At 43.5% G+C, this 18,733-nt stretch overlaps 2 protein-coding genes and 1 non-coding gene across 3 annotated transcripts in view; 2 read left to right on the top strand and 1 right to left on the bottom strand.

Annotated features, from left to right (window-relative positions):
• Positions 1-234: 234 nt before the first annotated feature.
• On the bottom strand, positions 235-9,086 carry GLRX5 (glutaredoxin 5). Its single transcript, XM_056547364.1, has 2 exons — positions 8,690-9,086; positions 235-866 (listed from the first exon to the last, which is right to left on the bottom strand). The coding sequence occupies exons 1-2, from the start codon at positions 8,940-8,942 to the stop codon at positions 688-690; spliced, it is 432 nt and encodes a 143-aa protein (XP_056403339.1). The 5' UTR covers positions 8,943-9,086; the 3' UTR covers positions 235-687.
• A 22-nt stretch (positions 9,087-9,108) lies between these two features.
• Positions 9,109-18,733, top strand: part of SYNE3 (spectrin repeat containing nuclear envelope family member 3) — a 107,769-nt gene continuing 98,144 nt past the window's right edge. The window contains exons 1-2 of the mRNA XM_056547355.1: positions 9,109-9,238; positions 9,738-9,872. The gene's annotated coding sequence lies outside the window, so the exon portion shown is untranslated. The remainder of the gene's footprint in view (positions 9,239-9,737; positions 9,873-18,733) is intronic.
• LOC130296122 (small Cajal body-specific RNA 13) lies at positions 9,412-9,672 on the top strand. Its single transcript, XR_008849122.1, has one exon. It is a non-coding gene; the product is annotated as a small Cajal body-specific RNA 13 (non-coding RNA).

Here is an 18,733-nt window from a genome sequence, read left to right on the forward strand (position 1 = left end):
CCAAGACACGTGTCATCAGAGAGCACTTAGACAGAAAAGAACAACTCAACTTCAGCAGCTCATAAGTACTGAAAGGATTAAGATTTTTAAATAGAAGTAATTTACAAATCTGTTTTTCTCATATACACACACACACACACACACACACACATACATATATACATCTTATTCCAGAAAGTTAAACAGATTTGTAAATATATATATATATATATATATATCCCCTTTAAGACAGTAATGGCATTTCAGGCTACCCTAGCTGAGCTGGTGTCACATTGCACATTGGCATGCTGGGAGTTGTAGTTCTGCAACAGCTGGAGGCACCCTGGTTGGGAAACACTGAAGTCAAAATGGATGACGCAGTTAATTTCTCCTTTTCGGTTATGGTAAATCTCTGGTAAGACGCCCATTCTCTACACAATTATATTTTATTTCCACTCTTATTATATTCCTCTTTACATCAGTGGTCGTGGTCTAACATTCGTACAATCCTTCCATACAGGTAGATGGTGGACCCGGACAGAATATATAGTCTTCTGCTGCGCCGATTCTGTGGACAGAGGATCGGCAGAACAGTTCATCGTGGTAACATAAGGCTTCCCCGATGCAGATGGGCCGCAGCAGCAGCCGCTGCTTCAGGGGGTCGGTATAAACAGTTCCCAATGCGGACAGAGCTCCTCCTCCTCCGCGCTACTTCTTCTCCTGGCTGGGTTCTGCGTCTAACAGTGTGGATCGGATCCCCATCTTCTTCAGCTCCTCCACCAGGTCTCCGTTTTGGTGCATCTGAAGGAGGATGTCGCAGCCCCCCACAAACTCCCCGTTCAGGTACACCTGCGGGATGGTGGGCCAGTTGGAGTAATTCTTCACCTCTACAAGAGAAAGAAGAATTCAGCTTAGAAATATCATAATATACAAGGTCTTCACCCATGAGCTGAGGACAAGCGATTGTTCCCTGGTATCAGCCATAGAGAGGAGATGGTAGAGACATTTAGGGATGAGGCTGTTATCAGATTAATGGAGGTTAACCATGTACACTCATCACTAGTCCTACGGCATCATCTGGTTTTCCAGCACAGCTGCAGCCATGCATTTCATTACTCTAACTGGGTCATGTGATCACCAGTTTGACTCACAGGAAATCAGTGTGTAATGTGTCAGTAGAAGTGGCCAATCCTGGGTCAGCTGACTTCCTGTGAACTACAGGATGACATCACCTATCCACTCCTGCTGGACACCTCCCCTCCAGCTCTAGCTGTATACTGCTGCTATATCTAGGAGTTCAGGATATATAGAAGTTATACACCTCCTCTATCAGCTTTATCTGTATACTGCAGCTATTACTATGGGATCAGGATATATATTAGTTATACCTCTCCTTTACAGTTCTATCTGTATACTGTTATCTCTATGGATCAAGATATATAGGGATTATAAACGTCCCCTTTAGCTCTATCTATACTGCTGCTGCTTATATATCTATGTAATCAGGATACACAGTAGTCCTACACCTCCCCCACAGCTCTATCTGTATACTACTGCTATTATCTGTATGGGATCAGGATATATAGAAGTTCCTCCCCCCCCCCCCCCCCAGCTCTATCTGTATACTCCTGCTGCTATCCCACTGGAGCAGGAAGGGTAAGTGACATCACAGATCACATGAGTTGTCAAAACAGAAGATGGGCACTGGGGGGCCTGTGTTCACACATTCAGGTCTTTAAAAAGGGGTATTCCGGTGAAAAACAATATTTTTTTTCCCCATATCCACTGGCTCCAGAAAGTTAAAACAGATTTGTAAATTACTTCTATAAAAAAATTATTTAAAAAAAATCTTAATCCTTCCAGTGCTTAGCTGCTGAAGTTGAGTTGCTCTTTCCAGTCTGACCACTGATCTCTGCTGACACCTCTGTCCATGTCAGGAACTGTCCAGAGCAGGAGAGGGTTTTCTATGGGGATTTGCTCCTACTCCGGACAGTTCCTGAGACAGTCAGAGGTGTCAGCAGAGAGCACTGTTGTCAGACTGGAAAGAACAACCCAACTTCAGCAGCTGATAAGTACTGGAAGGATTAATATATATTTTTTTTTTATAGAAGCGATTTACAAATCTGGTTAACTTTCTGGAGCCAGTTGATATGAAAAAAAATTAGTTTTTCCATCGGAATCCCCCTTTAAGTGCAATTACACATACAAAGCCAGGAATGGATCTGGAAAGAGAAATAACAATCTTTCCATTATACGTCTCCTCCATTGTGTCCCTGGTTTTGTAATCAATAATTACAATTAAAAACCTTGTGCAACTTGCTGCAAGCTCTGATGCAATCATTATTACTTTAAGTGCAGTGTGTCTCCATCTGTTGCAAAACTACAACTCCCAACATGCCCGGACAGCCTTCGGCTGTCCGGGCATGCTGGGAGTTGTAGTTTTTCAACAGCTGAAGGCACCCTGGTTGGAGAATACTGCTTTAGTGTCACTGAACCTTTTTTCCCATAAGGAGGAGGTGTCCCTTAAAAGGGGTACTCAGGTGGAAAACCTTTAAATCAACTGGTGCCAGAAAGTTAAACCGATTTGTAAATTACTTCCATTAAAAAAATCTTAATCCCTCCAGTACTTATCAGCTGCTGTATACAGAGAAAGTTCTTTTCTTTTTGAATTTCTTCTATCTGACCACAGTGCTCTCTGCTGACACCTCTGTTCATGTCAGGAACTGTCCAGAGCTGGAGCACATCCCCATAGAAACCCTCTCCTGCTCTGGACAGTTCCTGACATGGTCAGAGGTGTCAGCAGAGAGCACTGGTCAAAAAGAAAATAAATTAAAAAGGGGTATTCCAGGCCAAAATTTTTTTTTTTTTTTTCATATATCAACTGGCTCCGGAAAGTTAAACAGATTTGTAAATTACTTCTATTAAAAAAATCTTAATCCTTCCAATAGTTATTAGCTTCTAAAGTTCAGTTGCTGTTTTCTGTATAACTGTTTTCTGATTACTCACGTCCTGGGAGCTGTGCAGTTCCTATGGGGATATTCTCCCATCATGCACAGCTCCCGGGACGTGACATCATCATTGAGCAGTTAGACAGAAAACTTCAGAAGCTAATAACTATTGGAAGGATTAAGATTTTTTAATAGAAGTAATTTACAAATCTCTTTAACTTTCCGGAGCCAGTTGATACATATAAAAAAAAAAAAAGGTTTTGCCTGGAATACCCCTTTAACTTCCTCTGTATTATACAGCAGCTGATAAGTACTGGAAGGATTAAGATTTTTAAATAGAAGTATTTTACAAATCTGTTTAACTTTCTGTCATCAGTTGATCTTAAAAAAAAAAAAAAAAAAAATGTTGTTTCGACCGGAGTACCCCTTTAAGTAACCTCAGTGTTGTTACACTGTAACAGGATCAAGTTCAATATAACAGCTGGAGGGGGACATAAATAGACAAACATCAAGGGCAAAGACCGTCCTTCACTTACAACATGGCGCCTCCCAAAGTTAGGGGAAGCTTTATGTAAAGGTCACGGCAAGAACCGCGCAGCAGACCGCGATGGCGTTAACCATTCGCTGCGCTCTTCTACTTCGTAATATTTAGTGTTTATTACCAAGTCATCTTGTGGTCCAAGTTTTAAAGCGTTTATCCAGCGATAGAAAAACTGAGCAGATTCAGTCTGTCTTCAAATTTTCCACATTTCTAATTTATTTTATTTTATTTATTTATTTATTTATAATCTGAAAAATTGGCGCTGAAAAAAAAAAAAAAAAAAAAGTGGTGACAAATTAGCCAAATGTTTTTGCAGTGCAGTGTTAGATTGGAAAACAGAAAAATAAATTAAAAAAACAGCGCCACTTCTGTCCTCAGGTTGTGTGTGGTATTACAACTTGGCTCTATTCATGTCAATGGAACCCGAGCTGCAATACCACACACAACCTGAGGACAGAGGTGGCGTTGCTTTGTTTATTTAAAAAAAAAAAAAAAAAAAATAAGCTGTTTTCTAATCTAACACCACGCGGCAAAGATATTTGGCAAAATTTGTCTCCACTTTTTAATTTGATTTATTTATTTTTTTTTTTTAAGCGCAATTTTTTCAGATTTGAAAATAAATAAATAATAAAATAAATTAAAAGTGCAAATTGAAGACCGACTGCAAGAAAGGTGCGGTAGCACATGAGTTACGACATGGAAGAGACAAGCGACAGGTTTGGATTTTTGGCTACTGTCACAATATGGCAGATGCCACAAAGTGACCCGCATTGACCATCAGAGGCAACTCGCAATGCAACATTGTGATCAAACAAAGTTGTCGACCAAGGTGCCTCCAGCTGCTGCAAACCTTCATCTCCCAGCATGCCCGGGCATGCTGGGAGATATATGGTAGTTTTGTAACTGCTGGAGGCACACTGGTTAGGAAACACTGCTTAAAGGCTGTCCGGGCATGCTGGGAGTTTAAAGGGGTATTCCGGTGAAAAAAAATTTTTTTTTTTTTTTAAATCAACTGGTACCAGAAAGTTAAACAGATTAGTAAATTACTTCAATTAAAAAATAATTTACCCTTCCAGTACTTATCAGCTGCATACTACAGAGAAAATTATTTTCTTTTTTTTTGTCTGGTCCACAGTGCTCTCTGCTGACACCTGATGCCTGTATCAGGAACTGTCCAGAGCAGGAGAAAATCTCCATTGCAACCTATGCTGCTCTGGACAGTTCCTGACACGGACAGAGGTGTCAGCAGAGAGCACTGTGGACAAGACAAAAAAGAAATTCAAAAAGAAAAGAATTTCCTCTGCAGCATACAGCTGCTAATAAGTACTGGAAGGGAAAAGATTTTTTTTATAGAAGTAATTTACAAATGTGTTTAACTTTCTGGTACCAGTTCAGTTTTCCACTGTTTTGCAACAGCTGGAGGCACCCTGGTTGAGAAACACTGCCCTAGGATAACATGGACAATGGTCTCCAAACAGGGTGCCTCCAGCTATTGTAAACTACAACTCCCAGTATGCCCAGACACCCAACGTTGCGATAAGCCTAGATTTGTAATTTAGATACAAATCCACAACATACATGACCCTACATTCTATATATAAGCTCCGTCACGGGGCAGACAAATTCCATAGTGTGGGGGGGGGGAAGATTAGGAAAAGCCGATGCTCACGGCTGGTGCCAAAATTCACAAGAGAATTCACTCTTGTGCAAAAGTGCCCCCCCCCCCCGCTTGAATAAGTGAATAATAAATGCTCGCTCAGCGGTTATTTTCCCATTTGCGCCTCTTCTTGTTAGGCTGGGTTCCCACTATGTTTTTCAACTACGGTTCCCGCATACGATTTAATTAGTGAAAACATTATACATAGACAAAGCATTGCAAACTGTATAAACCCCGATGCATACGGCCGCGTACGGTTTGCTTGCAATACGTTTTTAAACGGTACTCCAAACAGTGTTTGACCACGTTTTGACTCCAGTTTTAAAACCGTACTGCAACCGCATCCTTTTTTATTTTTTTTATTTTTTAACATGGACGTCAATGGGAAACGCTCATGTATACGGTTCCATACGGCAAAACTGTACGCGTTTTTTCTTTGCACATGCGCATTTGTATCCTCAAGTCCCCACCCAAGACCCCTCCCATTACAAATGGAGAGAATTTTCAAAAACGTATCTTTTTTTTATTAATAAGAACGGACGGAACTGTATGCACTTTAAAAAAAAAAAAAGTATACGGTTTACTTTTTCCCATACTGTTCCATACGTTTTTTTCCCCATACGGTTTTTGATAGAAAACGTATGCGGGAACCGTAGTTGAAAGACGTGATGTGAACCCCCCAGCCTTAGGGATGAACAGATACAAGTATTAGTATCGGCACTAATGGAATGGGGGACCTTGTACTCCTTCAAATATAATAAAAATCCCTCTCACCCACTACCCATCCAGAGTGGTGCAGGACCTGCCAGGCTTGATTATACCATTTTATTGCATGGCAGGTCCTGCACCACTCCAGGTAACGGAGAGAAGGTCCTGCACCACTAACAGAGCAGAGGATGAAGAGGCCCCAGTGCGGGAGCGGAGGAAAGGCGAGAGGGATGTTTAAAATTTTCTTTTGGAGGAGACTTTTTGGGGGAAACAGCTTAAAGGGGTACTCCGGTGCTTAAATATCTTATCCACTATCCAAAGGATAGGGGATAAGATGCCTGATTGCGGGAGTCCCGCCGCTGGGGACCACCAGGATCATGCACGCGGCACCCCCGTATGTAATCAGTGCCCGGAGCGTGTTCGCTCCGGGTCTGATTATGGTCGACCGCAGGGCCGGCGGCGTGTGACGTCATGCCTCCGCCCCCGTGTGACGTCACGCCTCCGCCCCCGTGTGACGTCATGCTCCGCCCCTCAATGCAAGTCTATGGGAGGGGGCGTGACAGCTATCACGCCCCTCCCGTCGGCTTGCATTGAGGGGCGGAGTGTGACGTCACACGGGGGTGGAGGCGTGACGTCACACGGGGGCGGAGGCATGACGTCACACGCCGCCGGCCCCGCGGTCGACCACAATCAGACCCGGAGCGAACGCGCTCTGGGCACTGATTACAAACGGGGGGGCTGCGTGCATTATCCCGGGGGTCCCCAGCGGCGGGACTCCCGCAATCAGGCATCTTATCCCCTATCCTTTGGATAGGGGATAAGATGTCTAAGCACCGGAGTACCCCTTTAATTGGGGCTTCTACCTAATACTAGGAGTTGTAGTTTTGCAACAGCTGGAGGCACCCTGGTTGGGAAACACTGACCTTATATAAGGTTCCCTACTGAACTACCTACCTACTCGGGGCTTCTAGTTAATAGAACGTTCCCTACCTGACTAATTACCTAATGGGGGCTTCTACCTAATAGGAGGTCCCCCTGCCTACCTAACTTCTGGGTATTTCTATCTAATGGGAGGAGGGAATTCCATACCTACTGGGGGGCTTCTACCTGACAGAGGGGGAAGGGGTTGGGGATTCCCTTCATCGAGGTGCTAATGTTTGACATTACAAGGTCTAGAGCCACTTCTGCTGCCACAAAAATAAAAATAAAGTCTCAGTACTGAGTCCTACTTGTAAATTGTATAGGGACATCCCTATAAGCGCCAGCAGGAAATACACAGGAACGAAGCTTCAGCTGTGTCAGTGAATAAACCTGTTGTGTCACCATTAGCTGTTACAGGCAGATCTGAGGAGATAGGAGCGCAGGCACATGGTGCCCGACACACACAGCTCTGCTGAGTCACCGCAGACTGTAGGAAGGACACCGCATCACAGTACAAAGGACACCGCATCACACGGCTACTGCTCTCTGCTATCAGCCATTACAGCACTGGTTTCCAAAAACTTTGTGCCTACAGCTGTTGAAAAACTACAACTCCCAGCATGCCCGGACAGCCGAAGGCTGTCCGGGCATGCTGGGAGTTGTAGTTTTGCAACAGCTGGAGCCACACAGTTTTGAAAACGCTGCAGAAGAAGTTGACTGTACAACAGGTGAACACTATTGCTCTCTGTTATCGGCCTTTTCAGGAGATTCCCATTATAGTTGTTGGATTTCTGGGAAGTGTTGTGACCAGGTATCAATACTCACATGGGTTAAAGGGGTACTCCCATGGAACACTTTTTTTTTTTTTTATTTATTTAATTTTTTTTAAATCAACTGGCGCCAGAAAGTTAAACAGATTTGTAAATCACTTCTATTAAAAAAAATCTTAATCCTTCCAGTACTTTTTAGGGGCTGTATACTACAGAGGAAATTCTTCCCTTTTTAGATTTCTCTGACATCATGAGCACAGTGCTCTCTGCTGACCTCTGTTGTCCATTTCAGGAACTGTCCAGAGCAGAAGAAAATCCCCATAGCAAACCTATGCTGCTCTGGACAGTTCCTAAAACGGACAGCAGAGGTGTCAGCAGAGAGCACTGTGGCCGTGACATCAGAGAAATCTCAAAAAGTAAAGCATTTCCTCTGTAGTATTCAGCAGCTAATAAGTACTGGAAGGATTAAGATTTTTTTTTTTTAATAGAAGTAATTTACAAATCTGTTTAACTTTCTGGCACCAGTTGACTTAAATTTTTTTTTTCCATGCTTATTGTTATACGGGAGTTGTTTTTTTTTTTTACTTGGCTGTTGTATGATGGGAGTTGTAGTTTTGCAAAAGCCAGAGAACCACAAGTTGAGGAACACTCATCTATATATATACATATATATATATATATATATATATACACACATATACATTATATATATATATATATATATATATATATATACACACATACATATATATACACACATATATATATATATATATATATGTGTGTGTGTGTGTGTTCCACACAGGCTACCTGGGCATGCTGAGAGTTGTAGTTTTGCAATAGATGGGACACATTGTTTGGAGAACACCAATATAGATAAATGCGTGGGGAAACTACAATCCCCAGCATACCCTGCTTATTTTTATGTGGAACCTGTAGTTATTCATACTTTGGTTGTCAGGGTATGCTGGGAGTTGTAGTTCCGCAAACTTTGGTTGTCAGTGAAAGGTGGGAATTGAGGTTTGGCAAACTTCTGATGTCAGGGCATGCTGGGAGTTGTAGTTTTGCACCGGCCAGAGAGGCACACTAGTCAGATAGATGGTGAACCACCACTCCCAGTATGATGAGAGTTGTAGTCCCCCTCACACACTCTGGTAGTACTGACCCTGCCTGAGGTCCTGGTCCTCCAGCACGTTATACGCCGCGTACTCGCCCACTCCGTGCATCCGCAGGATCTGCACCACAGCGTTACTGAACCCGCACAGAGGCTGCGCCGGGGTCCCCTTCATGAACACGACCACCTTGTCCTTCTTCACCAGTCCGTCCAGATACTCCCGGGAGGTGTTGTTGCTGCTCAGCAGGCGGCGGACGGCGGGGCTCCGGAGAGCGGCGGACACCCGGGACACGCACCAGCTCATGGTTGACACACGGCGCCGTCAGTAAAACGCGACGACCTTACCAACAACCTTTTTGGCACCGCACGGCTTCCGTCACTGCCCGTAACTCCGCCCACCGAGCGGCTCTGATTGGCTTTAATTCTACTGTGGGTGGGGATAAACGAACCTTCTCCGTTTATTGGTTAATATTTATTGTCAATGTCCGCTATTATCCAATTAATGGCCTAAACGTCAAATGAAGGGCGGGGTTTGCGTAAACCGTGCATACGCTTACGTTATCTCCAGCGTTCGCGCGGCCATGTTGGTGACGGATAGCGGTGAGTATGAATGAGGTTCGCACCGCCATGTTGGTAAAGGGGTTATGTCTTATTTTTGTACGTTGTTTATTTTGCTATAAAATTGTAATAAGTTGTCGGGGCGGGAGAGAGGTTTGTGTTGCTGTTTACTTTAGTAACAAACCCTCAGCTGTGATAAGTATTAGGCCTTGTGTTCTGCAGTTTCCTCTCAGGCCTCGTGTTGTTCGTACTCGAGGTTTCTGGAGCTGCACAGACTATATCCGGGAGGAAGCCGAGACCCCGCTGCCGGAGTGACTGCAGGCGGACGTGCTATGTTCCTCGCATATTCTGCTTCTGTTGCCACGGAGATAATGGCGTCACCGTGTTATTATCTATCCGCCAACAGATAGAGAGATGCAGTGTGATATTATTTACAGAGCGAAGACTCTCTGCTAAATACTGAACCTGCAACATAGTGACCTACAGGAACGTGACCGACCGCTACGTGTGTGACACGACTGACGCTTACTTTATATTACAGGTGCGAGCGCCGCTGATCTCCGTCATTGTGGAAGAGCCTATAACGTAATAATAATCTCCACCAGCAGAATAGTGAGCGCCGCTGGAGTATAAAATGGGATATAACTCGGGATCAGTACAGGATAAGTAATGTAATGTATGTACACAGTGACCTCACCAGCAGAATAGTGAGTACAGCTCTGGAGTATAATACAGGATATAACTCAGGATCAGCACAGGATAAGTCATGTATGTACACAGTGACCTCACCAGCAGAATAGTGAGTACAGCTCTGGAGTATAATACAGGATATAACTCAGGATCAGTACAGGATAAGTAATGTAATGTATGTACACAGTGACCTCACCAGCAGAATAGTGAGTACAGCTCTGGAGTATAATACAGAATATAACTCAGAATCAGTACAGGATAAGTAATGTAATGTATGTACACAGTGACCTCACCAGCAGAATAGTGAGTACAGCTCTGGAGTATAATACAGGATATAACTCAGGATCAGTACAGGATAAGTAATGTAATGTATGTACACAGTGACCTCACCAGCAGAATAGTGAGTACAGCTCTGGAGTATAATACAGGATATAACTCGGGATCAGTACAGGATAAGTAATGTAATGTATGTACACAGTGACCTCACCAGCAGAATAGTGAGTACAGCTCTGGAGTATAATACAGGATATAACTCAGGATCAGTACAGGATGAGTAATGTAATGTATGTACACAGTGACCCCACCAGCAGAATAATGAGTACAACTCTGGAGTATAATACAGGATATAACTCAGGATCAGCACAGGATGAGTAATGTAATGTATGTACACAGTGACCTGACCAGCAGAATAGTGAGTACAGCTCTGGAGTATAATACAGGATATAACTCAGGATCAGTACAGGATAAGTAATGTAATGTATGTACACAGTGACCTGACCAGCAGAATAGTGAGTACAGCTCTGGAGTATAATACAGGATATAACTCAGGATCAGTACAGGATAAGTAATGTAATGTATGTATACAGTGACCTCACCAGCAGAATAGTGAGTACAGCTCTGGAGTATAATACAGGATATAACTCAGGATCAGTACAGGATAAGTAATGTAATGTAAGTACACAGTGACCTCACCAGCAGAATAGTGAGTACAGCTCTGGAGTATAATACAGGATATAACTCAGGATCAGTACAGGATAAGTAATGTAATGTATGTATACAGTGACCTCACCAGCAGAATAGTGAGTGCAGCTCTGGAGTATAATACAGGATATAACTCAGGATCAGTACAGGATAAGTGATGTAATGTATGTACACAGTGACCTCACCAGCAGAATAGTGAGTACAGCTCTGGAGTATAATACAGGCTCAGTACAGGATATCTAATGTACATACACTGTAATTACACGTTTGCTTCTAGACTGAAGATAAAAATTAGAGAACACACAATTTCCTAAATGCCATGGTCCTAGTGTAGTCCTATGTGAATATATCCTAACATGAGTAAAATAGTATTTTGATCTTATTTCGTAAATTGTATTTATTCTAAAGCACAGAATAACTATGTAAATGAGAGAATTGAAAAAGAACTGGTCAGGATCAGTTGTCCAGATGAGGGTCAAAGGGGTGGCAGGCAAGAGAAGTTGGTTGTTCAAATTCTGTGATTTCTAGAATGTTGCATCTTTACAACATCACAAACTCATTCAAGTCGCTGAAGAAGGTTGGTCGCCCTCGAAAGACAAATGCAAGAGAGGACAGGATAATGCGGAGAATCTCTATGGGTCATCGCTTCAACACTGCAGCTGGAATTGCTCAACAGAGCAGGGTAAGGATCTGTCTCGTCAGTGTCTAGATGTTTTAGAGCATTTGGACTGAAAGCCCACTCTGCAGTGATCAAAACCGTTATTAACAGAATCAAAAGGCTAGACTCCCCTGAGGAGCATGTAGTGTGGACAGAGAACTGCTCCAGAGTTCATTTTAGTGATGAAAGAAAGTTTAATTTGTTTGGGTCTGATGGGAAACGTTGGGGTTTCTTTACGAAAAGTGGAGTGGAGTTTTCTTTGTGGGTTTTGATTCTCAACAGGTATTTTCTAATGTTTCCCTACATTTAGCATTTTTCCCTATGTTTTTGCGCTTTTTTTATTTTTTGGGGAATTTTTCAGAACTGTCGGCCATGCCCCTTTCTCCCATGACCACGCCCCTTTTTGGGGGTTTTCTTGTAAAATGGAGGGCTTTGGGGTTTTTTTTTTTGGTCACAAATTGTTGCATGGAATGTGCAACACAATTTGGGTGCAAAACCTGAGAAAAGTCTGGATCATGTTAGTAAATCTCATTATGTTTGTCAACTAACTGGGGAAAGACTGAACCCAAAGTGTGTAAAGAAGTCAGTGAAAGGTGGAGGAGGAAGTGTCATGGTTTGGGGAATGTTTTCTGCAGCAGGAGTTTGGACCTCTCGTACAACTACATATAGCTACTGCGGGTCGCACAGGAAAGAACCAATACACCTAACCGGCTGACCAGACCCGGAAAGAGGCTTATATATATAAAATATATATAGTTTTACTATGTGCTCCAAGACTTGGGGAGTTCTTTTAGGTCACAGATACTAGCAGGGACGGCTACTGTATCACCGGTCCCTATTTGCATATCTAGTGTGGTGTTTTCTACATTTACAGGAACGGATGTTTCTATATGATACATTTTGATATAGTCTGATATCCCATTTAGTCCCTGAGGAGGCCACATATAGTGGCCGAAACGCGTCTGATTGTGTGGGATGATATCATATATAATCTGACACACTTTGACGTTACTCATTTAACAGTAGTCATTGTTTTGAGTCTTGACCATGGAGGGACATCCTTAGTCTCTCTCCATAATTCATTCACTTATATGTTAATACTTTTTTCGCGACCTATTAAAAGTTACGTTTTATTCACTCACCCCGTTATCTATATATTATTAGTAACTGGGAGCCTTGTATATACGTGTGGTGGGTGGATACCTGATATTTTTCTACAATTACTGGTAATCTGGTCTCCATGGGCAACTGCAACATTATATCTACACAGGTGTGGATAAATCTCCCTCATGGTTCCTTCCTTTCGTTCATCACGTTTCATGCTGGACAATGCCACCTGTCACACTGCAAAACGGGTAAAGCAGAGTCCTGATCTAAACCCAATAGAAAACCTCTGGAAAATCCTTGGTAACAAAGTTATGGCCGAGAAACCCACAACAGTCACAGAACTGTGGAAGAGATTGGAAGAAGTGGAGCAAAATCCCAGCAGAGCAGTGTGAGACTAGTGATGTCCTGTGGGGGGCGCAGATGAGCTGAAGTGAAAGCAAAGGCCTGTACACTTCCTACTGATTGATGACTGGTGGAACCGTCAGAAAATGTAGTTAGTTTTTCTCTGTGCTACAGTCATTGCTGTTTTCTAATTATTATTATCATCATCATCATGTTTTTTTTGAAAAATAAAGGTTCTATGTTAATATACATTGGTTATTTTGTAAAACACTGTTCTAATGGCATGATGTACCCCCTTACAAAAAAATCCTTCAAATGATGATCAATGTAAAAACCAGGCACTGCCCATCACCTGCCCAATACCATCCCTACAGTGATCATGGTGGGGGCAGCATCATGTCTGGAGGAGACCAGGTACTGCCCATCACCTGCCCAATACCATCCCTACAGTGATCATGGTGGGGGCAGCATCATGTCTGGGGAAAACCAGGTACTGCCCATCACCTGCCCAATGCCATCCCTACAGTGATCATGGTGGGGGCAGCATCATGTCTGGAGGAAACCAGGTACTGCCCATCACCTGCCCAATCCCATCCCTACAGTGATCATGGTGGGGGCAGCGTCATGTCTGGGGGAAACCAGGTACTGCCCATCACCTGCCCAATATCATCCCTACAGTGATCATGGTGGGGGCAGCATCATGTCTGGGGGAAACCAGGCACTGCCCATCACCTGCCCAATACCATCCCTACAGTGATCATGGTGGGGGCAGCATCATGTCTGGGGGAAACCAGGCACTGCCCATCATCTGCCCAATACCATCCCTACAGTGATCATGGCGGGGGCCAGGGATGTGCACACACAGGCTTAAAAGGGTGCTTGAGCCACTGACTTTTTCTGCACCTTCCCATTTTAGTGTTTATTTTTATTTTTTTATGTACCATCACCCACCACAAGGACCATGTGACACCTCACCAGAATTGCAGATTTTTGGTCACTTCATAAATGATAATTTTTAATTTTTTTTTTATATAAAAAGTGATTAAAAAGCCCCATCTAAAATAAAATGGTACCAATAAAAAGTACACATCACAGCACGAAAAAATTACCCTCATACAACCCTGTATACCGAAAATGAATATGCTATAGGAGTCAGAAGAGGAGGATTTAGGCATACTCCTTTTTATTTTCTTACAAAACGTAAGGCCTCTTTCACACTATAAAGTTGTTCTGTCAAAAGATCCGTTACAAACATCCGTTAGAAAAGCCTTAAAAAACGGATGTTAAACGTCCGTTACAAAATCCCATTCAAGTCTATGGGATTTTTTGATTATCCGTTATGACCCATTATGAATAACGCTTATTTGTGACGGAAGAAAAAAACGACACATGCACTAATTCTTCCGTCACAAGAAACGGGTAAATTAATGACCGTTATTTTAACATTGAAGTCTATGGCAAACAGACATGTTTCCATGATGGGAGTAGTAATTCCCCGACTGCGGAGGCTAACATTAGTGTTTGTACTACAACCCCCATCATGGAATAGACTCTGTTCCATGATAGGGGTTGTAGTACAGGGGCTGAGGGATTGATCGCACTGAGTCTCACTTCTGAGACCTGATGTGATCAGAAGTTATTAAGCAAGGGAATGGGAGGCATGCTGCGCTCCCCTGTGATGTATCCTGTGTTTTTACTTTCATTTTTAAATCCCCCGCAGGGATCGCTGAATGGCCGGTACTTAGGAGCCATTCAGGGCTCCCAGTGGGGTTTTTAAAATGAACATTGTTAGTGGTAGCGGGGGCCATATGTATATTAAAAGCACTGTGGGGGGCACGATATATAGTGCTGCAGGGGGGGGGGGGTCAGACATATAGCCTATATATCTAGCCCCCCCTCCCCCACAGCACTTTTAATATACATATGGCCCCCGCTGCCACTCACAATTTTCATTTTAAAAACCCCGCTGGGAGCCCTGAATAGCTCCTCAGTACTGGCCATTCAGGGCTCCTTGCGGAGGATTTAAAAACACAGGATACATGCCGCCCGATCGTATCGGGTCTTAGAAGTGCGGAGTGCGATCACTCCCTCAGCCCCTGTACTACAACCCCCCACAAGGGGCCTGACGAAGCTCGCGATACGAACTGTCGCCCAATCCTCTCTCCCCCACCCACCTGTTCTGTCCGCTTTCCCATGCATGTTTGTACTTCGCCAAGCTAACATCAAATGAAGAAGCTTGATGACCCCGAACCACCTGGTGAGTGCCCCATTTCTTTCATGCTTGTTGTGGAATATATATGACTTTGGAGAGCATTTTTAAATGTCACACATTTATTGTGACAGTAGTTTTTTAATGTAACTTGTTTTTTGCTTGTGTGACAATTTATCAATATTATGATATATATGTTGCATTTAAGCAAAATAAATAAGCAAAGCAAAAATAATTTGACTTCAAAACACACTTGATAAAGACAACAATGATAAATGTCACTCATCATCATTTTAAAAAAAAGTAAAACAAAATATAACTTATATAATTGGGTATCATTGTAATCATATGATCGTACAGAATAAAGATAACGTGTCATTTGCATTAAGTCGCCCCAAAAATATTTGTTTTGCTTTTGTGGTAAAATAAATAAATGATATAATTACAATGTACACTGCTCAAAAAACTAAAGGGAACACTTAAACAACACAATGTAACTCCAAGTCACTGACACTTGTGTGAGATCCCACTGTCCACTCAGGAAGAACACTGATTGACAATCAATTTCACATGGAACAGACAACAGGTGGAAACTATAGGCAATTAGCAAGACAGCCCCAATAAAGGAGTGGTTCTGCAGGTAGTGACCACAGACTGCTTTTCAGTTCCTATGCTTCCTAGATGATGTTTCGGTCACTTTTGAGTGCTGGCGGTGCTTTCACTCTAGTGGTAGCATAAGACAGAGTCTACAACCCACACAAGTGGCTCAGGTAGTGCAGCTCATCCAGGATGGCACATCAATGCAAGCTGTGGCAAGAAGGTTTGCTGTGTCTGTCAGCGTAGGGTCAGACCAGGCCAGTACATCAAGAGTCGTGGAGGAGGCCTTAGGAGGGCAACAACCCAGCAGCAGGACCCCTACCTCCACCTTTGTGCAAGGAGGAGCAGGAGGAACACTGACAGAGCCCTGCAAAATGACCTCTGGCAGTCTACAAATGTGCATGTGTCCACTCAAACAGTCAGAAACAGACTCCATGAGGGCCCGACGTCCACAGGTGGGGGTTTTGCTTACAGCCCAACACCATGCATTTGCCAGAGAACACCAAGATTGGACACTGGTGCCCTGTGCTCTTCGCAGATGAAAGCAGGTTCACACTGAGCACATGTGACAGAGTCTGGAGACGCCGTGGAGAACATTCTGCTGCCTGCAACATCCTCCAGCATGACCAGTTTGGCGGTGGGTCAGTAATGGTGTGGGGTGGTATTTCTTTGGGGGCCGCACAGCCCTCCATGTTCTTGCCAGAGGTAGCCTGACTGCCATTAGGTACCAAGATGAGATCCTCAGACCCCTTGTGAGACCATATGCTGGTGCGGTTGGCTCTAGGTTCCTCCTAATACAAGACAATGCTAGACCTCATGTGGCTGGAGGGTGTCAGCAGTTCCTATAAGAGGAAGGCATTGATGCTATGGACTGGCCGCCCATTCCCCAGACCTGAATCCGATTGAGCACATCTGGGACGTCTCGCTCCATCCACCACAGACTGTCCAGGAGTTGGCGGATGCTTTAGTCCAGGTCTGGGAGGACATCCCTCAGGAGACCATCCCCCACCTCATCAGGAGCATGCCCAGGCATTGTAGGGAGGTCATACGGGCACGTGGAGGCCACACCCACTACTGAGCCTCATTGTGACTTGTATAAGGACATTACATAAAGTTGGATCAGCCTGTAGTGGGGTTTTCCTCTGTGATTTTGAGTGTGACTCCATATCTAGACCTCCAGGGGTTGATACATTTGATTTCCATTGATCATTTTTGTGTGATTTTGTTGTCAGCGCATTCAACTATGTAAAGACGAAAGTATTTCATACGGTTAGTATTAGTGGGGGAACTGTGATGTCATCACACAGTTCCTCCATACGGACATGATGACATCACACAGTTCCTCCATATGGACATGATGACCTCACACAGTTCCTCCATACGGACATGATGACATCACACAGTTCTCCATATGGACATGATGTCATCACACAGTTCCTCCATACGGACATGATGACATCACACAGTTCCTCCATATGGACATGATGACCTCACACAGTTCCTCCATACGGACATGATGACATCACACAGTTCCCCCATATGGACATGATGACATCACACAGTTCTTCCATATGGACATGATGACAACACACAATTCCTCTATATAGACACGATGACATCACACAGTTCCTCCATATGGACATGATGACATCACACAGTTCCTCCATATGGACATGATGACATCACACAGTTCCTCCATATGGACATTATGACATCACACAGTTCCTCCATATGGACATGATGACATCACACAGTTCCTCCATACGGACATGATGACATCACACAGTTCCTCCATATGGACATGATGACATCACACAGTTCCTCCATACGGACATGATGATATCACATACTCAGGTAGACTGTGGTGTTTATACCAGGATCAGTTGGTTCTACAGGGCCCAAAGTGCCCAGAAAATGTCCCCTCTTACACCCCCACCAGCCTGACCCGCTGATACAAGGCAGGATGGATCCAGGCTTTATGTTGTTTACACCAAATTCTGACCTTGTCATCTGAATGTCACAGCTGGAATGGAGACTCCTCAGACCAGACAATGTTCTTCCATCTTCCATTCTGTTTTGATTCCTGTGTGAATTGTAGCCTCAGTTTCCTGTTCTTAGCTGACAGTAGTGGCTCCCGATGTGGTCTTCTGCTGCTGTAGCCCATCTGCTTCAAGGTTTGACATGTTGTTCATTCAGAGATGGTATTCTGCAGACCTTGTTTGTAACCAGTGGTTATTTGAGTTACTGTTACCTTTATGTCATCTTGAACCAGTCTTCCCATTCTCCTCGGAAATCAACAAGGCATGCTCCTCAACCCAACTGATGCACACTGGATATTTTCTCATATCATTCTCTGTAAACCTCACCAAGTTGTCTTGACCAAGTCTACATGCCTAAATGCACCAAGTTGCTGCCATGTGATCAGCTGATCATTGTGTTAACAAGCCATTTAACCGGTGTAACCAATAAAGTGGCCAGTCATTGTATACATCAATCTGCTTAGCTTTTCCTGCTCTTTAACAGTATCTTTAACGCCCCTAAAAATTTTCTAGAAAATGAAGTATTTCTCACAGAAAAGGATTGCAGTAACACAGGTTTTGCTATACACATGTTTATTCCCTTTGTCTGTATTGGAACTAAACCAAAAAAGGGAGGGAAAAAAGCAAATTGGACATAATGTCACCAAACTCCAAAAATGGGCTGGACAAAATTATTGGCACCCTTTCAAAATTGTCGATAAATAAGATTGTTTCCAGCATGTGATGCTCCTTTATACTCACCTGGGGCAGGTAACAGGTGTGGGCAATATAACAATCACACCTAAAAGCAGATAAAAAGGAGAGAAGTTCACCTAGTCTTTGCATTGTGTGTCTGTGTGTGCCACACTAAGCATGGACAACAGAAAAAGGAGAAGGTCTTGAGGACTTGAGAACCAAAATTGTGGAAAAATATC

The sequence above is a fragment of the Hyla sarda genome, chromosome 11 (assembly GCF_029499605.1).
Source record: "Hyla sarda isolate aHylSar1 chromosome 11, aHylSar1.hap1, whole genome shotgun sequence".
Classification (NCBI taxonomy): domain Eukaryota; kingdom Metazoa; phylum Chordata; class Amphibia; order Anura; family Hylidae; genus Hyla; species Hyla sarda.

Bases quoted from the DNA above. Each gene is read 5' to 3' on its own strand.
- GLRX5 (XM_056547364.1), bottom strand. From the start codon at position 8,942: ATGAGCTGGTGCGTGTCCCGGGTGTCCGCCGCTCTCCGGAGCCCCGCC. The intron at 867-8,689 runs GTCAGTACTACC...TTTCTCTTGTAG, and splicing joins GGACCAGGACCTCAGGCAGG to AGGTGAAGAATTACTCCAAC.